This window comes from Hyperolius riggenbachi, chromosome 1 (assembly GCF_040937935.1).
Source record: "Hyperolius riggenbachi isolate aHypRig1 chromosome 1, aHypRig1.pri, whole genome shotgun sequence".
Lineage (NCBI taxonomy): Eukaryota > Metazoa > Chordata > Amphibia > Anura > Hyperoliidae > Hyperolius > Hyperolius riggenbachi.
In genome coordinates, this window is record NC_090646.1 from 224364228 (window position 1) to 224386587 (window position 22360).

At 44.1% G+C, this 22360-nt stretch overlaps 1 protein-coding gene across 1 annotated transcript; it reads right to left on the reverse strand.

The window, feature by feature from the left end:
- Positions 1–693: 693 nt before the first annotated feature.
- Positions 694–18950, reverse strand: PLA2G12A (phospholipase A2 group XIIA). Its single transcript, XM_068281414.1, has 4 exons — positions 17740–18950; positions 11418–11494; positions 6380–6545; positions 694–4266 (listed from the first exon to the last, which is right to left on the reverse strand). Exons 1-4 carry the CDS (start codon positions 17969–17971, stop codon positions 4148–4150), a joined length of 594 nt encoding a protein of 197 aa, XP_068137515.1. The 5' UTR covers positions 17972–18950; the 3' UTR covers positions 694–4147.
- Between the last annotated feature and the right edge of the window lie 3410 nt (positions 18951–22360).

The following is a 22360-nucleotide window of genomic DNA, read 5'->3' on the forward strand; positions in this document are numbered from 1 at the left end:
GGAGCCTCAGGCCTTTGGAAGGAGCCTGTTCTTTGGGCAGTATCTCTTACTGCCTTGCACCCTCTATACAGAGGCTCTCCTCAAAGTATTACTGTTGCACCAAACACTCATATTACTCAGGTGTCCAGAGGTTAGTGATATATCTGATTATCGGTGATACTGCAGATCATCAATAATCGGGTATATATCTGTATTCTTGGTGATACTGCAGATCACCGGTAATCAGATCCTCTCTGTGTTACACCGATCGTTACATATTATCACTGTGCTCCAGAATCACTGATCCCCACAACAGAGGTATCACTGATTTTACCTTGGAAAAAATAAAAGTATATATTTCACTAAGTATTGTATGGATGGAGGGCCCCGTAACCAGCATACACTCCACTCCACTGGGACATGCCCGATACCAGGAAGTCACAGCAAAAGCAGCCCCCTAACCGCCCCACCCCCCACTCAAGTTCACTCACCGGAATGCTGCTTGCTCGTTAGCGTATCACTACAATAAGTACGCTCACTGGTCCAGGTCCTCGTATACCATCCACACCAATGTCACGATTAAAAGTTCTTTAGACACATCTGAGAATTGTGTTGTGAGTGTTTGAAGAGTAGGCCCGATGGTTGCTATGACTGTTTTCAGTAGCACTTATGTGTTTGTATTGATATAATAAGGAGTAGTTGGTTAGACACAAGGAAGAGTTTAAACAACATTTATTTTATGCTAAATTACATATAAAACACAACTTATAGACGTTATATAATATAAAACTACATTTTGAATTAAGAAAATAAGAATCACAAAAAGTGCATTGTTCAGTTCTTCCACATTTTCTCATTGAAATGTTCAAGGACCTACTGTTAATAAGAAAAACAACTTATTTTTTTTAAATAACTATTCTTCTCCCAAGAGACTGTTATGGTTTTCCCACAGGCAGTGCTCAGGGTACATGAAGGGCTCTACTCCAGAAGGAAAAGCAATCACAATGGCATGTCCACTGCCGCGTTTCCAACACAATCTGCTGGTGCAATTGTATTGAGTTTTTCATTTTTCGACCAGAGAAAGAAAAAAAAAAAAAAAAAACAGGCAGGAAAATATTTGAAATTATTCTGCTCTGCGATTTTCCTGCACTCCTATAACTTTTTATAGGTGCTTATGCGCATTAAAAATGCAGCCGGAACCAACGATTTCTATCAGGAAGAATTGTGTTGCAAAGCAGTGCACTACTGAAAACATACCCAGGCAGTCTCCAGTAGCTGAGTGAGTTTTGTAATCCAATTGCAAAACGCTGCTAGTGGCAAACAGCCCCAACTGCCAGAGCAATGAGCATCCAATCACAGCTCACTTCCTGGGTATGAAATGTGGCTATACAGTCAACATGCTTTGGCTAAGGCGGTAAAAAAAACAAAAACATGCCAACCGTATACGCTATTAGTACCAAGTATAATAACCATGGCAACATACTGTATGTATGTAAGCTGAATAAAATGAATTACAGTCAAAGTTTAAAAGGAAACATCCTTCAGCTCAGCTCTCCTCCTTAGGGACGGGTTCATACTGCACAGATTAAAAACCGATCCATCAAATGGGTGTTTTTTTATTGAGCATCAGTTTTTCATCTGTTTCCCTCTATTCCATTAGGCAGCAGTCAATGAGACGCATCCATAGATCCGAATATACTGTAGCCTCCCCCCCCAAACCTGTGCTTTATTCAACTAAATGGACCGAATGGATCAGTTCGAACAGAGCAATGTGAAAGGATCCTATAAGTCTGGATGGATCCTATACCTTAACATAGAATCCATCCGGACTGTTTAGTTATGCTATACTGATTGTTTGTTATTCCGGACTGTTAAGTTTGGAGCTCAAACAGGAACAACCGTTTAAGCTCACTAATGGAAGGAAAGCTTCTGTGCAATTCTTTTGAATTGGTTAGCAGTTATCCTTCCGTTAGTGGGCCAGAACGATTGTTTCCTATCAGGGGCTCTTTTCTAGACATATATGGGATTATCAGCAACACTTTCCTATCTATATGTTCAACAATAATATTTTTATAGCGCTTTTCTCCCTGCTGACTCAAAGCACTGTGACCCTGCATTATGCAGTCTCAAAGGCTCAGAAAAAAGTGAGTTTTTAGCCTTTTTTTTTTTTTTTTCAAAGCTGTCCAGAGAAGGAGCCTCTCGTACTGATTGTGGAAGCGAGTTCCATAGAGTAGGGGCTGCGTAGGAAAAGGCCCGAGCACCAAATGTTAAGTGTATCCTGGGAATAACCAGCTTCATCTTGTTGGCAGAGCGGGAGGTGCGTGAAGGGGCATAAAGTGCCAATAGATCCGCTATGTATTTGGGTCCCAAGTGGTTTGGAGACTTGAATGTCAGCAGGCAGATCTTAAAATGGATTCTCCATTTTACTGGCAACCCGTGAAGAGTTTGGGTGATGTGTGAGCTGCGGGGGGCATTGGCTAGGAGTCTGGCTGCAGCATTCTGTACTAGTTGTAAGGGGCGCAGAACTTTATCTGTAGATCCGATGAACAGGGTGTTGCAGTAGTCTAGGCAGGAGGATACAAATGCGTGAACCAGGGCAGGTAGGACTTCAGCTGGGATAAGGTGTTTGATTTTTGCCATATTTCTTAGATGGAAGAAGGAAGACTTGATGACACACATACAATATAACCTTCTGCAGTGAATACTCACCGGGTGGACTTGTACAGTTGATCTGAGTGAACTACCCTGGATTAGTATCCCCACCCTGACTCTTCAATGTCATCCTTCATTCTCCTATTGTGAAGGTCTTTGTTGCTATTACCACACCTTCTCTCATCCATACAGCCTCTGAAACTATGTGAAGCCCCAGCATAAACCGATATCCAGTTGTGGTCTCTTCACCAAGCCATATTTTACTCAATACTTAATTATTTGAAATCATGCCATTTAAAGAAAGTAACAAAACTTTGCCTGTTTAGGCCACAAGAGGGAGCTACAACATGAGACATTCCACACCTGACCTACTCTTCTGGTAAGATGGCAATAGGTATGTGTCTTAAAGTGGGATGAAATTGCACTTTGAAAACTCGTGTACCTATTGCTAGGTACAAGAGCATTAGTTTAACATAGTTCCCCCACCACCACTTTTCTTCTACAAATTATATATATTTATACAATTACCTCTCCCTGCAGTGCCTTCATAACAGAAGGTGCATGGCATAGAGAAGCTTTCTGCTGCTTATACTCTTCTCATGCCTCATAGTGACACATCACTAGGAGGGAGAAGATGAGTATAACCAGCAGAGAACTTCCATTCACTCGGCACCCTCTGGTTTGAAGGCACTGCAGAGGCACATGAGTACAAAACTAGTATGGGGATTAATGTTACACTCATACTGTTGTACCTAGCAATAGCTACAAGAGTTTTCTGAGTCTAGTTTCATCCCCCTTTATGCATGAGGTATTTGGTTTTACTCTTCTTTGTGTTTTAATGCATAGCTAGCGCTTTCATATGTTCTACTTCAGGCAGTATTATGTATACATTTTGACTATTTAAAGAAAACCCTTTATGTATAAATCCATCTTATCTAGACAAATGCATTTTGGGCATATCCAGTTATGTATATACTGGAATATAAAATGATTTCACTGTAAACCAAAATGTGTGAGCACAAAGCAGAAGCCTCAAATATAAACCAATATTTGATTTCCTGCAGTTTTTTGATCAAAAATATCTCAATTTATATTTGAGTGTATATGCTCGCATATCAAGAACATTTTACATTTTTAAATGAGTCTCCTGAACTGATAATTTTTCAGTGGAATAACACACAGACAGCATACAGCGCACTCCTGTAAAAGTTCAATTTCAGCTATTGTTAGTCAATGCAGCCGGGTCACATGAGAAGTAGCAACTATACAGCTCCAAGAGATTTAGGCAGTGAAAGATAAACAAAAAGATGTTCAGTAGTAACATTAAATCAATTGAGATTAATTAGTAAACATTTCTATAAAAATGCATTGCTACTTAAAAAAAAGAATATGAAAACAATCCACATTATAAAACAAACAAAAAAATCCTTCAATATGAAATATCTGGACGATGTCCTGGCAGAGTATCTCTTGTCAGGGCAGTTACTGTAGTCTATGTAGCCTATGGCTTCTTCATTCACAGGTCTACTTTCTCTTCATAAGGACAAATGCAAGCAGCTCTCTGGCTTTCCATGTAGGGTTTACAGCCCAGATGTATGACCGTCTCAAACAGGAGTTCCACTGCTGATTCACAGGCTAAGGGACAAGAGGCAACGACAATAATCAGTAAAGATGCAGAATGAGCCTGTAAAAAGTCACAGGTATATTGGGTATATAGTGATATGACAGGTCTTATTGCCTTTGGAATTGTATACCTTAATGGTGCATCATTTTAGGGAAATGCTAACAGGTTAAAGTGGATCAGGTATAAGTGAGCATGTGTCATTTTAGTGATAAACTTTTCTCTCAGGAGATATTTTACAGATTATAGACAAAATACCTTTTCAGTTCCCAGCAAGCAAAAAAAACGTACTGAAAATAAGGTTTCCCAAATCAACTTAACCACTTCACTACCACCATTTTATGTGGTGTGACACCCTGGTTAATAGTAGCTCACATATAGTTTGAGGACTTGCAGCAATGTGGTCCTGACTTGGATACTGCACATTCCAACTCCTCACCTTAGTAGTGCCGCAATCACGTAAGCACAAAGAGAGCAGCAGTAAGTTCCAAAGAAAGTGAAGATATGCCCAGCTTTTGCTGCAGCCCCTTACAGCTCCATCAGGCTGCATAGGGCAATGGTGCTTACGCATGCACAGTGTCCTATTAAGTCAGCTCCCTGGCATACTGATCAAATGTGCAGAGTAGGGATCGTCAATGAGATGCAAATACAGTATAATCTTGTTATAGTAAACTCCAAGGGACCAGGAAAAGTGGTTTACTATATCAGAAATTGACCTAGAAATGGCCCAGCATGCCCTGTGTACATTCTCTGCTGCAAAGGACCAACTCTGTCCTCCCATTGGAGGTACAGTACAAGCACTTTTGATGGAATGGACAAGGTTAAGTATATCTTTGGACTGCATAGCCAGGCTGGATAAATTGCTGGTACAGTATTCCAGGGCTTCTTAAAATTGCAGCCATCACTGAATAGAGGCAGCTACTTACTTCCTGTGATTGGCTCTGATACCTCCGCAGGAGGGACTTTAGCACTCCTCTCTCCACAGTTTTGCAGTGAGTAGTCTCAGTGTGATCTGCACTACAAGTGAAAGTAGCCTGTACTGCACTCCACACACTACCAGGAGCATCATTACTAACAAGGGAAGGTATACCCGGGAGTGTGTACAATCCTGTGGGAGGACTGTGACAATCAGTGATTGCAAAGTTTAACGCTGCATCCTCCTGTTCACATTCACATTATTCCTAATTTTCTGCAGGCTGCTTATTTGTACAGTACTGTATATCCAGTGCTGGGGCCATTCTTCTTGTCTTACAAATGTTATCAGGCATCAACTCATTTGCAACCAGCCTGAAGAGAGCAACTGACCAAGGGTGTAACACTGACATATGCACCACCAAATTTTTACTATATCCAGAGTCAGCGTCACGTAGGGGCCAAAAACATGTTTATTATAACAGAAGTTTTATTATACTATTTGGGTTTTACTATACCAGGCATTGCTCCCATAGACTATAATGGAGATTGGCTGGGACCTGGAGAGGTAAGTTTACTATACCTGAGTTGTATTATAACATGATTATACTGTAATTTCAAGTTGATGCAACATAATGCAGATTTTGTATGCAAATTTACGCAGCTTGAACATTAACCAATCAAATCCTGCTGAAGTAAAACTTGATTGGTCCATTTTTAAGCTGCATACATTTGCATACAAAAATTTGCATAATCCTGCATCAACTCAAAACTATTTGCATCTCATTGGCCATCCCCTAATGTAGAAGTCAGGCAGTGCAACAACACTTGACAGTGCTGTGCATACACTTTCCTGCATGCCATATATTTAAAGTGCGACTGAAAAAAAACCAAAAGGACAAAGATGGCTGCCTTCTTTACAAGACCCAACATCTTATTGTCCCTCCAGCTTGGAAAAACTTATGGACTGCCATCCCATGAGTAACACTAAACCACACCCTGCCTCTGCAAGTTGCCCTTCTCCAATGTTAAGGACAAGGGGCTCATTCCCAGTTCATGTTCGAGAAATATTTAGTGTTATTCACCTCAACTGTCAGGGATTTTAATGCCGAGGCTAAACGGTGTACATCTAATACACACACTGCACACTGCGTGTAATGTCTAGGCTTTTATCTAAAAAACAAAACCCCACTGTCTGAGTGAGGTGACCCTTACCTTTTACTGTCTCTGCAATACCCAGTGTCCTTTGTATATCTCTGCAGATTTTGGAGAGACAGCCCTGAAACTGCTCATCGCACTCATTCTTCAGGTTACCGCATGTGTCGTAGCAGCGGTCATGCTGGTTGCAGCACTTTGTCATGGAGGGTATGCCAACATCAAACTGGAAAAACAAAACAAATCCATTATCTGTTAAAATTATGGAAAACTTCCAGGTCATGAATTCTCATGCCGCAGTATGTTTACCTCAGGGAAGTGTTTGATAACTTCACAGTGTGTAGTTGTTGGATTATCAAACTCAGTTCTTTATGTCATATTTTAGACTTAAGAATGCATTACATACTGTACATGAACCAGTTATTGAGGGGTAAGCAAGGAAGGCAAATCAGTTACAGCCACCAACAAACACTCCTACTCTGATCAATGGTGGAGGTGGCATGGTTAGACAGAAACTTTTACTTAGCTCATAATTCCAATAAAAATGATACTATCTGCATAGCCTACCTGCCATCTTCATAACTCCAACCCTCCCACTGCCACCCCACCCCCAATGTGTCCCACTCTTCTAGTCCATTTCCTCATTAGATATTCTCATCAGTATTTCTTTATTTACAAAAGCACTTACAATGGCAGTTGCTCAATCCACATGCCAAAATTGTAATTGCAAATTATTTTATTTGATGAGTAAGGAGGTTGGATGGCATCTTTATATAGATCCTTTCCAGGGAGTGTTTTGGTTTTTTTTTAGAATAATTTCACTCAAGGAGTTGGACTTGTCCAAAATCTGTTAGATTTGTCAGCTTTTTACTACTTACTGTAAGTGACAGTAACAGAGGAAAAACTGGGAGGGAGAACCATTGATGTAATAAATATAAAATGGCTTACCTCTAAGAAGGGGCGACGCCAATATAAGAAAGAAAAGTTAATCAGACACAAAACCGATAATGCATTTCGCCAAGCACAGTCCGCTTCCTCAGATCAAATAAAGCAGGGTGCAGAGCTTGGAGCGCCTAAAGCTTAGGTGCTCCAAGCTCTGCACCTTGGCTACCCAGACATTGCTTTATTAACCTCCTTGCCGGTTTTCCCGACCTGAGCTCGGGGTAGAAAAAACAAGCTATTAGCGGTGATCCCGAGCTCAGGTCGGGGTAGGCATTGCAGAGCCTTACTTGTGGTTGTGGAGTCCCGCGCGCGATCTCGCTGCACAGCGGGACTCCAGCCTCTCTCCCCAGCAGTGTGGGGTCTTTCCCTGGCCGCCGGAATCCCCCATGTCCCCGCTATTCTTCCGGGGACCCGGCAGCCAGTTGGAGCAGCGCAGCCGTGGTGGTGGCAGCAGAGCGGTGGTGGCAGCGTGACGTCATCGGGGGCGGGGCTAATATTGAAAACGAACTTCTCTATATTAGAGAAATATAGAGAAGTTCGTTTATATGTATATTAGCGCCATCTTGTGGACAAAGAGAAAACTGCAGCACAGGAGCCCAGGAAGGTACATTTTTTTTTATTTTGCTGCAGATCTCACTGCCAGAATGATTTTTTTCAGGTTTTAGGGTCTGAAAGAGTGAAAAAAAATTGCACCGCTTTTAGACCCTAAAATCTGGAAAGAATCAGACCGCCAAGGAGGTTAAATCTGAGGAAGTGGACTGTGCTCTGCCAAACGCGTTATTTTTTGTGTCTGATTATTAACATTTTTTTCTTATATTGGCGTTGCTTCTTCTTCTTAGAGGTAAGCCATTTTATATATATTAGATCCATGGTTATTTTTTGGGGTGCCTTCTCCCTCCCAGTAATATTTTTTACAGCCCCCTAGCTATTAGAGGTTGCTGTCAATTGTTTGTTTTGTGTACCCAAACAATCGTTTCTTTTTCTGGAGTGCGACCCATACATTTGAAGACAAAGAACCCGAGTGGAGACGGGATTTCCTTACTTGTTTTTATACTGTGGTTGCTGGTCTGGTAACCCACCTTTGTGAGTACCTCATCACTTTGTATTTATCCAGAACTTGACATTAATATACTACACCATAAGGGGCTCCTGGTCTCTCTCTGTGTTGTTCCTGTGTCTGTAGGAAGTCTTGCGACTCCACTGGACTACACACCTCACCACATAGGAAAAAAAAATTGTAGTGCATTTTACTCTGGGAGAAAAGTACATTTTATATGCATGTATTTTAAAATTTGACGATCTTTCACCATAATAGTCTACACCCTCTTCGTTGTAGTAACTGTCATTAACAAAGACATTAACAAAAACCAGTGGTAATGTTGGGGATAACACTGGGGGGGTAGTGACCACCCAGGTGTCTGGACTCTATGAACGGGACGAGGAGACTTTGACCATACTCAGGGAGTTGCTCATGGAGAGTGGGGGGGCGGAGGGAGGGGGGGGGGGCAGCAATTTTGTGCGCCTGCGTAGGTCCACCTTCTCCCCCCCGGTCTCCCCTGGGAGCCCCTTGGATATTTTCCAGAAAGAAGTTTTGAATGGGGTCAGGTCTTGCCTCTATCCCGAGGATCGACCAAACATCACTGAGAAAGAAAAACATGCCCTTAACTGGTTGAAGGCTCTCGGAGACCTTGTGTGTAAACCTGCGGACAAGGGCGGGAACATTGTGGTGATACCGACTACTATGTATGTGGCGGAGGCCAGTAGGCAGCTTGGGGATGTTTCCACATACTTAAAATTAAGGGGGAACCCTATTGAAAGGGACAAGACTGAACTCCGTGACCTGAGTAAGGGGATGGAGTCAGGCTTTTTGTCCAAAAAGATGTGTAGTGATTTGTTTGTGGAGTTCCCCAGGCTGCCTGTCTGGTACTACCTGCCTAAGGTTCACAAAAGCTTGGTGAACCCCCCCGGGAGACCGATTGTCTCCGGGGTGGGTTCACTTACTGAAATGTTGTCTAAATTTTTGGACTTGAGATTGAGACCTTGCCTCCGGTCTGTTAGGTCCCTATTGCAGGATACAGTGGACGTTTTGCAGGTCATAGAGTCCTTTGAGTGGCAGAGTGGTTTCCACCTTGCGACCATTGACATTGTCAGCTTATATAGTAGGATCCCCCATGGGAAGGGGCTGGACGCAATTCACCACATCCTGAACGATTTTGGTAAAAGTGACGAATATGTAGAGTTTATGTGCGAATGCCTTAAGTTTGTACTGGAGCACAACACGTTTAAATTCAATGGAGACTGGTATAAACAGGTATCAGGGACAGCAATGGGGACCCCGGTGGCTCCCACTTATTCTAACCTGTTCTTGTCAGTTTGGGAAAATGAGCGAATTTGGGCACCCACAAATCCCTTTAGACATTCTTTAAAACTTTGGCGACGATACGTGGATGACGTCCTGATTGTCTGGGGTGGTAGCCAAGGAGAATTTGATGACTTTATTAAGTGGATTAATTCCAATGACATTAATATGGAGTTCACTGCGAATTTTGGTGACACGAAAATAGAGTTCCTGAAACCTCATGATAGAGGTGGGTAATGAGAGTCTTACCACCAGAGGGTACAGGTAGGCCACTGCCACCAATAGTCTCCTGCATTTTGATAGCTACCACCCCAGGCATGTAAAGGACGCCATCCCGTATGGCCAATTCCTCAGACTTAAGAGGAATAATTCAGACTTGAATGAATTTGAAACACAGGCTTCAGAGCTTACTGATCGCCTCCTGAAAAGAGGATACCAAAATAGGTCTATTGAACAAGCCTTGGATAAGGCCAGATCTATACCCCGGTCCCAATTGCTTAATAGAAGGAATAGAAGGAATGTTGAGGAGAAGAGATTTAATTTTATTTTTGATTATACCCCCATGTCGAACCAAATTCAACAAGTGATACGGAGCCATTGGCACGTGTTATCTTTAGATGAGCATCTTAAGGAGGTTGTTGGTAAACCACCCAGAGTGAGTTTTAGAAGAGGAAATACTATCAAAAAGATGTTGGTCCAGAGTGAATTTAAGCCAAATAAACCTAAATCGACAAACTGGTTGACAGAGAAAAAAATGGGAAGGCAACTTCCCATGTAACCATTGCTCAGCATGTAAATTTGTAAGGAAGGGCAAGGTAGTCCAGATAGGAGCCACTTCATGGCATATTAAAGAATTTATTAATTGCAGGTCCCGGTATGTGGTGTATTGCGTCTGGTGCCCCTGTGGGAGATTCTACATTGGGGAGACCACCCAGCCACTTAAGGATAGATTCCTGCAACATAAAAGGTCGATAAGAAGTGGGGTGGGATCACGCCGCATGATTGACCATATTAATTCTTGCCATGGGGGTGATGCAGACTGTTTGGAAGTGGCAGGCCTATTGAAAATCACAGATATGTCTAGAGGGGGTTCAAAGGAAGAATTGTTATTATGGAAGGAAGCCTCTATTATATCAATGACCAATGGGCAACTTAGGATTTAACGATAGAAATGAAATTTCAGCCTTTTTAAAATAGTGTATGGGTTTTATCTGTATAGAATTGTATGTGTATTGGACACCCCTCCGTTAATGGGTTTATGTTCTGTGTACTGCTTATGGAATGTGCTCACCCTCTGGGCCAGGTATATAGGTGGGCTAGAGGGAGGAAGGGGTGAGCCTTGGTGTCCTGAGGAGGCGTGACTACACGCGAAACAGCTGTTGACACAGGCGGATTGTAACTCGTTGCTTATGTAACCGTGCTTTAATAAACTACCTCTTGCTTTGGAGTGCCGAAGTCCGTTTTCTTCATTCATCAATGTCATTAACAAAGATATGTCGGCACGGTTTTGCTGACGTTTTTCAAAACACAAAATGCAGTGCAAAGCACCGCCAGTGTGTATTTCATCTGCAACACGTGGTGGCACATCAGCTGAAGTGTCATTGGATGTTCTCCCTGCAGAGCATCGGAGTGCTGGGAAATACCTGCTTTGTACTGAATACAGACAGTTTGTATCTCATTTTGGGGCATCTAAATCTGGAAATGTTCTTCAACCAAATTTTTTATTATGAGCAAGTACACATACTAGTATAAAATAGTTCATAGAAGACAGTTTTCAAGAAAACATAATTTACTTACATGAAAGCCAAAAGCAGGTGATCCACAACCATTAGGTGGTGATGGTTTATAGCCGTAGCGTGGCATCGGCTTGGAACCTGTACAAGATACGACAACAGAGTTCATGGCATATTCAAAAGAAGAGCCTTTGGATTTTTATCCATACCATCTATATTCATAATAACTGTTACCCAAATAACTGATGCACAACCATTAAAAGCGACAGTTTGGGGCACAAGCATTTTATAGACACCCTGCTCGGCTACAGCTAAGCAGCATGTATTGTTCAAAAAGAAAGCAAAAAGGGAGATGGGGTGACACGAGTGAGAAGCTTACAGGGCAAGAAGAACAATGTGCCCATTCCTCCTTGCGGACCTGAAGGCTCTGGTCTCTTTAAGACCAGAGCTGTTGGTGCCCTTCTAAGAGCAGTTATTGGCTCACAGCAATCACGGGGTCAGGAGGCAATGAAAGACACCGAGACACTGAAGCTCTGCTGCCAGCAGGACAGCAGAACGAGTGGATGCAGCACCGTGGACATCTGCAGGAATGGCGAGAGCGAGCGGTGCATGGCGGGGATGATTGAAACCTGCACCCTGGCAGGAATAACATTTATTTTATTTATTTATTTATTTTAAGTATTTATATAGCACCGACATATTACGCAGCGCTGTACATGGTATATTGTATTGCCACTAACTGTCCCTCAGAGGAGCTCACAATCTAGTCCCTACCATAGTCATATGTCTATGTATGTATCATGTAGTGCATGTATCATAGTCTAGGGCCAATTTTAGGGGGAAGCCAATTAACTTATTTGTATGTTTTTGGGATGTGGGAGGAAACCGGAGTGCCCGGAGGAAACCCATGCAGACACGGGGAGAACATACAAACTCCTTGCAGATGTTGACCTGGCTGGGATTCGAACCGGGGACCCAGCGTTGCAAGGCAAGAGTGCTAACCACTACGCCACCGTGCTGCCCATAACATGACATAAACAGGGCGTAGATTTCAATCATCAAGGTCCAGAAGAAGTACGGCAACTGGCTGTCATTTATCAATTTAATGACGTTGGGAGGGTGGGGGGTCAGCTGCATACACACTAGTTTCTATGATGATAATTCATTGAGTGATAAGTTTTTGTGCTAAAGTGGAGTAGCCCTTGAATTTAAAAAAATGTATTTGAGCTTTGTAGTCCTAGTCTAAAACGTCATGCGCACATTAAAACACATTGGCCTCAATTCTCTAAGCTTTATCAAACACATTATCAAACGTTTGATAATTTACCTCATTGGTCAAATCTAGCTTTTAATTCACCAAGGTCTTATAGATTTATCGAATGTTTTATCGATAAAACGTTCAATAAATCTATAACACCTTAGTGAATTCAAAATTAGATTTTACCCATAAGGTAAATTATCAAACGTTTGAATAGTGTTTGATAAAGCTTAGTGAATTGAGGCCATTGTGTACAGGTGTCCCCTGAGGTCTGTCACACTAACGGCTGAGTGCATTGTTCTCCTCCTAACCCCGCCTGCTGGAGGCCACTGCACTGTGCGCTGCCTGTTTCTTTACCCAAACAGTGTACTCAGCTGGGATGATCCAGCCCTCTGGACACTGGGAGACTGTACTGACCGGCCACCTATGCCGAGTTTAGTGTAGCCCAATTACATGGCTTTTCTGCCAGACAGGAAAACAGTAACCCCCTATAAACTCACTTTTACAATTATTTTCTACTGAAGTGGAAAATGAATGAGATTCTAGGGGACTGAAGTTCCTGTTTAACTGCTTATCTGCTTCTTGGAATTTGATCTAATAAAGCTATGGACGTCCAGTTGAGAAATATTTGTCACTGGCAAACATTGGCAAATCTTTACTGACCTATACTATCACAATACAGGGATATTTAAATTGTTTTCCATATAATATTTGAGGACCGCTATATTTAATTTCTCTTTCAAAAATAGGGAGAACATTATACAATGTTCAATAAAATATAAACGGTATGTTTTCACAAATAATCCTATGGGGTGTGCAAGTTACACATTACAAACCAATCACAATCACGTACACAAAGTTATATATGGGTACAAACACAGAAGTTATACTTTACATACAGGTACACAAGGCTTGGGAGGACAATAGTGCAGTTTATAGGAAATGTGCTGGTTTACAGCCCAGGTGATGAGGTAAAAGTTCAGATCACACAGCATCACCCCAGCTGTCATTGTGCGCTGCTGGAACAAAGAGAGAGATGAGGGCACTTAACCCCAGGGAACTCGTTATAGTTGGGGGAAGGGGTGCACTAGACACAAGGAAACTTTGTATGGGGAGGGAACCACTAGACACCAGGGAACTCTGTATATAGGAGTGTATTGGTACCTTTTCTAACTAAATAGGTGACTCGTAACGATCGGCTGTTAAGTGCGTCCATTTTGTTTTTCAGGTCTGCCGTTCTGTAACGATTGGTGTCAGCACACAGAGAGAGAATCTGATTGTTGATGATCTGCAGAATCATCAACAATACAGATGTATACCTGATTATGGATGATCTGCAGAATCACCAATAATACAAGTATGACTAACCTCTGGACACCTAATGAGTTAATGTGTTTGATGAACTGTAGGCTATCTCCCGAGGAGCGGGAGATATAAGTGACTCAGCCAAGAGCCACCTGAGGGGCAGGTGGCCCTGGGCAGCGCAGAAACTATCTCTTAGATAGTGAGGACCTGGTAACCAGGGATAACAGTATTAGATGGTGAACGGTACTGCAGCCAAAGGAAGTGACAACTGGCTGCTAACAGGCCGGGCTCTCTGAGGTGCGGGAGTCCTGGTTGCAGCTGACACCTGGTGGAATGGTGTCACTGCTAATACTGATAAACTGAACACTCTGGGAGAGTGACAGCTAGGATGGTCGGGCAGGCCAGGTCGGCAACACACAAGCAGATGAGATACAGAGACAGAAGATACCGAATCAGAAAGCAAGAGAAAGGTCGACAGAGCAAATAGTCATAACATATAACTATAACAGTGTCCTAGACTGGGGTGTGAGCTCCTTGATCTCGACACCCGGGAAGTAGTCTAGAGTATAACACAGTATTGACACAGAGTCCATAAGCTTGGGTGTGAGGTCCTTGGTCACAACACCCTGGAACTGGTCTAAGGTATAACACAGCAATGACACAGTATCCCTAAGCTTGGGTGTGAGGTCCGTGGTCTCAACACCCTGGAACTGGTCTAAAGTATAACACAGCAATGACACAGTATCCCTAAGCTTGGGTGTGAGGTCCGTGGTCTCAACACCCTGGAACTGGTCTAAAGTATAACACAGCAATGACACAGTATCCCTAAGCTTGGGTGTGAGGTCCGTGGTCTCAACACCCTGGAACTGTTCTAACATATAACACAAGCGTAATCTGGCTAAGTGTGAATTCCCAGGTCCTCCTGGTTCTAACACACTGTGGGATCTGACTGGTATGAGTGCTCACACGTTAGTATTCGCAACGGCAGACAACCAGCAACTGACAGGCAAGAAGTATATATAGAGCAGCGCTCCTCAGTGCCACCGAGCCCCACTCAGCCAATCACCCACTGCGCTGGGATCAGCTGATCGTCCTGATCAGCTGATCCCTCTCCTATTGGCAAAAAGGTCCTGCCTCCTAGCACGCGCGCGCGTAGCTCTCCATCTGTGTGCACTAGAAGGCTCAGACAAACCAGACGCATGCTGCTGTGCGGAAACCGCCGGTCTGAACGCGGAGACAGCCGCCCCGCTGCCAGACCGCACGGCGGTGTCTCCGCAATCCATTACACTCGTACATTAAAGTGGCTCCAGCAAAGGGCAGTCAAATGTGGACAGTAAAGCCTTGTACACACGCAAGATGGTTCTTTGCTGAGGAAGCTGGATGAGTCCACCCCTGCCAAGATTATAGCATGTGTAATAAGGCCCCAGACATATAGGCAAGAGATCTGGAATGCCGGATCATCTCTGCCGAGCTCAGGATAAGGGCATTGTCCTAATCCTTAGCCCCCCCCCCCCCCCTCCTCCCCGAACTTCATCATGTCCTACACCATGGTCCCTTACTTTACCCTCCTACATAGCAACAGAACGCATTAATACCATCTATGCTAATCACACTTTTTTGTTCATAGTGCCTAAAGGATCGAGCCCCACAGTAATTGGGCATGTGTATGCACTTTCAGGGATATGTCATACATAGATTTAAGCTTTGTTCACACTATGGGCCTGATTCACAAAGCGGTGCTAACAGTTAGCACGCTGGTGAAAAGCCGTTTATCATGCCTAAACTCAGTTTAGCCATGATAAGTTTAGGTGTGATAAATTTAGGCGTGATAAGTTTAAGCACCAACTGGGTTAGCACCGCAGTGCACAGCTGATCAAAAGTTTTGCGCTAGCAAAGTCTGGTGCACTTTGCATAGAGTTTAATGGCGCTGCTTTGCGTGCGGGACTTTGCGTGCGAGCTAAACTTATCTAAACTTATCATGCCTAAACGTATCACGCCTAAACTGGCTTTTCACCAGCGTGGTGCAATGGTTATCATGCCTAAAGTCTAACTGGGTTAGCACCGCTTTGTGAATCGAGCCCTATGTCTGTATACTATGTCAGCACACAGCATTTCCATTGCAGTGCGGATTCCAATCATGTGAGAAATTAATTAGTAGAGTATGAGTTACTAGAGACTAATTTCTGACCACAGCTGTTAGTTGCTGGGATAAGTGTCTAGCACTAGCACCTAGTTACTATCACTACCAGTCATTGCGCCCAGTGTCTAACCCTCTACCTATACAAACAACGTAAACACAAAAAATAAGTTTATTTAACTTTCACAACGTGTTTTAATGACAACTGAAGTGAGAAGAATATGGTTGCTGCCATATTTATTTCTTTTTAAACAATACCAGTTGCCTGGCAGCCCTGCTGAGCTATTTGGCTGCAGTGGTGTTTGAATCACACCAGAAACAAGAATGCAGCTAATCTTGTTAAATCTGACAATAATGTCAGAAACACCTGATCTGCTGCATGCTTGTTCAAGGGCTAGGGCTAAAAGTATTAAAGGCAGAGGATCAGCAGGAAAGCCAGGCAACTTGTATTGCTTAAAAGGAAATAAATATGGCAGCCTCCATCGCCCTCTCACTTCAGTTGTCCTTTAAGGCTAGGTTCACAGTGGTCAGTTGCGTTGCAGAATAATTCTGCATGTCAAATCACTGCCAATTCAATTCTATGGGGCTGTTCACAGTACTGCATTGTAACTGATCACTTTATTCTAACTCACTGCATGCAGGCTTTGTTTTAAAGTCTATGTCCATTGCAGTTCACACTTATAATGCATGTGTTATGCAGCTGAGGCATATGATTGCTACGATCAGGAGAATTGTTCGAAAATGTGTGAATCACTGTTTCAACCTAGTGCAAGTGAGACATGATCATGACCAGACATTCGGAGACATAAGCCTTGTAGACACATTTGAGGCAGGTCAACTGGCAGAGGTCGAGACTTGATCCCCCAGGCGACATTGCAGGTCAGACACTTTACAGACACGCTGCTAGCCTGTAGGCAACAGACTGGTACATGAGAAGCATCACACGCTAGGAGGGGCGAGTGGGGAGACCAATGCAGAAGGCCAAATCGACCTGCCAGGCTGATCGCTGGCAAAGCTGCTGAGGGGAGTCTGCCATACACATGCTGGATTCTTGGCTGAGGTAGTTGTTATCAGCCACCTCAGGCAAGTTTCAGCTTCTAGTGTGTGCACACAGCTTTATAAATCATTTCTTAGTGCGCTCTCCTTAAATAGAATTAATGTATCATAAGGTAATTAGATGTTATCCAATTAGTTCTGACTTGGCAGTTTTCCTTAATTTACAATGAGTCACATGTCACAAATGAATCAGAATTATTGTTTTAATGATTGACAGGAGTTGTCAGGTAATTAATCATCAGCCTTAAGGTCCGTACACACGCCGGACTGGAGGCAACGACGGGTCCGTCGTTGCCTCCCGCTGGGTGGGCGTGCCAACGACAGTCCGGCGTGTGTACGCACTGTCGGCGGACTGATACGGCTGTTTCTGAGTGATCCGCCCGGCGGATCGCTCAGAAACAGCCGTATCAGTCCGCCGACAGTGCGTACACACGCCGGACTGTCGTTGGCACGCCCACCCAGCGGGAGGCAACGACGGACCTGTCGCTGCCTTCAGTCCGGCGTGTGTACGGACCTTTAGGAACCAGAATAGCTCCTCACAAAGATGCTAAAAAAGTCAGACTCTGTAATCATTTCTATTAATCATCTCAGAAGGGAAAAGCCCATCAGCACTTCCCAACACGTCATTACCATCTCTGCATTTATGCCGACAAAGTCCATCCTCGCCACCCAATAGGTCCAAGGCTGCGTTCAGGTACATGTCAATCTGGTGCACCCCGTTTCTTATTCTCTTTAGTGTCATTCTCCAGTCAGGGGTCTCTGGTTGTTGATGGGATTGATGGTCCTGGTTGCTAGCAGCCAGCATGCTACAGGACAGCAGGGAGAGTAGCCACAGCACCATGCTCTCCCTACAGGAGTTCATTATGTATAGGAAAGCAGCGAGTGGAGCCAGGAAGCTATGAGAGGGAGAGGGCAGCACAACAGCTGTTCTAGCAGCAGCTGCTAAGGCAGTAGAGTAACGCTCACTGCAAATCCTTCCACTGACAGACACCCTGACTGGCTGCGGCTTCCCATCCTTCCCAGCAGAGATCCGTCTGTACTACAGCAGGGTAATCAGCACGGCACCTGTGTGTATGCCAGTCCGTAACTCCGAGTTCCATAAAGTGTCTCTCCTGCTGTTCAGTACGCGTGTCCGGACTGACATCATCACAAAGTGACACCAGCTGTATTGGGTGACACAGAGCAGACTGGGGGAGGAGATACCTGGGCAATGTGCAGTGTTGCCAACCGTCAGTAAATAAAGGAACAATCCACAGGTCTTCATCAGAGACAACACAGTTTCTTTCCCTCCTGCTTGTAGAGCGATCCCAAGGCTTCCCCTTTTATATTGCCAGACAGAGGCTGGGGGCTGCAATAACTAGTCTATGGCAGGTCACAACAGCTAGCTCAGCTTAATGGTTAAATATAAATAATTATAAATAACACAGGAGAAGCATGCTACCAAGACTGAGGTTATTTATATTTAAACCATTATGCTGAGCTAGCTGTTGTATCATATACTATACTATTCCTTAAATAGCTATGCTAGATTGATAGAGAACCAAGTCTTATCTGAAAGCCTCTGCAACATAAAAACATTTCATTCATACTGCTTTGAAGTGAGAGCTCTTCAAATGACACCAAGCGTTGCTAATTAGTAGTAGAGCTTTTCGGTTTCTTTTATCCCCCTGTACTTTCCCAGTGGTTTGGGTCATCCCGAGCTGCTTGGTTACTCTGTTGTACTGGTCCAAGCTAGTGATGGGAATTCCGGCTCTTCTCGGAGAATCGGCTCTTCTGAATCGGCTCCCATTAAAGAGCAGGCTCTGAATCGGCTCATCATTAAATATCACTAGACACCACTCAGAATCGGAGTAAAAGCCCCGCCCCCGTCTCCATGACAACTCCAGACCGCTTCTCTGACTGGGGCAATCCCTCTTGCTACTGCTCTGCTCCGCCCCATACACTCCTACAAGCTGCAAGAGAAGGACTACATCTCCCAGCATGCCTCAGCACCCTTTATTACACAGCAAATCAGAGCTATGTGGGGCGGCTGAGGCATTGGCTTTTTCCAAACTGTGAATCGGCTCTTGTCGTTCGCTGCAAAGAGCCGGCTCTTAAAGCCGGCTTGTTCGCGAACGACCCATCACTAGTCCAAGCCCTATCCCATACAGCAGGGGTCTCAAACTCGCGGCCCGTGGGCCATTTGCGGCCCTCGATACAATATTTTGTGGCCCTCACCAGCAAAAGCTTCCTTATAGTTCGCTTCAGTGCTCCCAAGTAATCCGCCGCATCCCCGCCGCTAAACGAGGGCTGCAGAGCCCCCAAATCGCCCGGGGGGAAATCCGCCGGCATTTCCTGGAAGTGGCAGAGCTTTCAGCTTCAGCTCTGCCCTTCCTGACGTCAATCGCCACACAGATCGCCGCCTCTCCCCGCCCCTCTCTATGAAGGAAGAGTGAGAGGAGCGGGCAGAGGCGGCGATGGCCTGCGATTGTGAAATTCCTTATGCGGCCCAGCCTCATCCTGACTTTGCCTCCTGCGGCCCCCAGGTAAATTGAGTTTGAGACCCCTGCCATACAGCCATATCAATCCCTGCCATGTAATGATGAGGGCCAAAAGCCCAAAACAGGCTGTCTACATGTGGGATTGGTGTGGCTAATTTAGGTCTGTAAAATACCTATTTCGGGATTTTACACTCCCCCCCCCAATTCACTAATAATTCCTGCATGGGGTAGAAGTTCGGTAGTAATAAATGATAAATAGTGGGCAACATGGTGGCATAGTGGTTAACACCCTTGCCTTGCAGCTCTGGGTCCCCAATTTGATTCCCTGCCAGGGCACTATCTGTTCGGAGTTTGTATGTAAAAAACATTTCTCAGCTTTTATTTATGTTTGAGCAAAAACTGTCCAGTCCAAAATTATTCATACCCTTCACAAACTGTTAAAGTCTGTGGGAAAATCTAAAGGTGGCCATACACTGGTCGATGTGCCATTAGATCGACCAGCTGACAGATCCCTATCTGATCGAATCTGATCAGAGAGGGATCGTATGGCTGCCTTTACTGCAAATAGATTGTGAATCGATTTCAGCCTGAAACCGATTCACCATCTGCTGAGCTGCTCCTGCCGCCTGTCCCAACAGCCCCCCCCCTAATACATTACCTGATGCTGGCTCCGGGTCCTCTTCTCCGCATTGCACGGCTCTGTTCCGGCTCCATTACGGCGCTTCCTGTGTTACTCCGTGACCAGGAAGTTCAAATAGAGCGCCCTCTATTTGAACTTCCTGGTCACTGCAGTGACACAGGAAGCACCGGGATGGATGGAGCCGGAACAGAGCCGTGCAATGCGGAGAAGACGCCCGGGAGCCAGCCTCAGGTAATGTATACTTGATCGGATCGGCCGCCGCTAGCGACGCGCACTTTACCCGCGGGCGATCGAGGGTAATTTCCCGCACGGCGCGATCGACGGACCGATCCGATTTCGGGAGGAAATCGGATCGGCGGCTGCGTTTACCGCGAACGATTGGCAGCAGATTCGATCCCAGAATCGAATCTGCTGTCGAAACGGCCGGGAATCGAGCCAGTGTATGGCCTGCTTAAAGTTCTATACCGTTCCAAATAGTCTAAGCTGTTCTAAAGCATCCTAATTACCCTAAATAATTGGGAACAGCTGTTTTAATCAACTCAACAGGTGAAATTCAGCAGCTCTTTGCAGTTGGTTAGTGGACAGTCATGGCTTAGACAAAGGAGCTCAGTAAGGACCATTGTGCACATTGTGCCTGCTCACACGTCAGAAAAGGGTTACAAGAACATTTCTAAATGTTTTCAAGTTCCAGTGGCTACAGTGCAAAGTATTATTAAAAAAATACAAGATTTTCCCGCACTATGGAAAATCTCAGAGGATGTGGTCAGAAGCCAGAAGTGACATCTGTGCTGGCCAGGAGGATAGTGAGAGAGGTGACAAAGAATCCAAGGATCATCACCAAGGCCATCCTGGTGAATCTGGGCTCTGCTGGTGGCAGACAAGTCTCAAGGCAGACAATCCAACGGACCCTGCACACTGCTTGATTCCATGGATGCAGACCAAGAAGGATGCCACTTCTCTAGATAAGGCACACAAAAGCTCGCTTGGCCTTTGCAATTGCTCATCTGGACAAAGAAGAAGACTTCTGGTCTTCTGTGTTATGATTGCTGACTGAACTAGAGAGCACAGCTCTCACCTTTTTAGTTTTTCATACATGATGTGATTGCAATGTTATATCTCTGTAGCACTTAGCACCCTAGCACTTGGAGTTGAAACATGTTGGTTTTGGTGGGGGAATCTTTTTGATTTTGAGAATATAAGCCAATCAGTCGAGAGTCAGTGGGTAATTCTTATAGATCTGTCTGGATGACAGACTCATATGAATCTTGAATAAATTTACCCTACCTCGAAATGTTCATCATGATAACAAAGTAATGTTTTAATGGAATTATTAAAAGTGAAGTTTTATATATGTATTTACTCACTTCTATAAAGGATCAATATTGAGTCTTCTGTGTTATGGTCTGAGGAGGAAGCTAAAGATCAGGGTGATGGCAAGAAGACCCTCCAGCCTGAAAGATTTGGAACGCATAGCTAAATATGAATGGGCAAAAATACCTGTGGAGACATGCAAAAAGCTGGTCTGCAATTATAGGAAGCGTTTGATTGCTGTAATAGGCAATAAAGGCTTTTCTATTGATTATTGAGAAGGGTATGAATAATTTTGGACTCTACACTTTTTGCTCAAATGTCAATAAAAGCTGAGAAATGTTTTTTTCACAATAATGCCTCTCGTACATAGTTCATTATCTTTTGGGAGACACCTATGTCATTTCCTGTCAAAAAATTACTTGCTGGTTGAATAAAAGTAACTTTAAGTCAAAATTTGCCAGGGGTATGAATAATTATGGGCAGCACTGTGTATATATACACGGTATTCACTACTAAAGGGATGCAGAATAATGTCCCTTCCCCTGCTCTGCTGGAGTGAAGTCCCACCCTCCAGGTTATTGGACCAAATCAGGAGAGAAGCAGGGCTATTGGCTCTTCCTATTGGCTGCCTGCTACATCTGTCAATATGATACTGCATGGAGAGTGTGAGTTATCGGCTGATCAGAGCTGGAGGTAAATACCGAGCACATTTGCTTGATTTACCCAGTGCTTTTATTTTTGTGAATTGCAGTTTCTTGACATTTCTTGAGGTATTTACCATACAAGTCGGTAATTTACCTCACTAGTCGGTAATTTTCAG

Bases quoted from the DNA above. Each gene is read 5' to 3' on its own strand.
- PLA2G12A (XM_068281414.1), bottom strand. From the start codon at position 17,971: ATGAACTCCTGTAGGGAGAGCATGGTGCTGTGGCTACTCTCCCTGCTG. The intron at 6,546-11,417 runs GTAAGTAAATTA...TTGTTTTTCCAG, and splicing joins CACCTGCTTTTGGCTTTCAT to TTTGATGTTGGCATACCCTC. The intron at 4,267-6,379 runs GTAAGGGTCACC...CTTGTCCCTTAG, and splicing joins TATTGCAGAGACAGTAAAAG to CCTGTGAATCAGCAGTGGAA.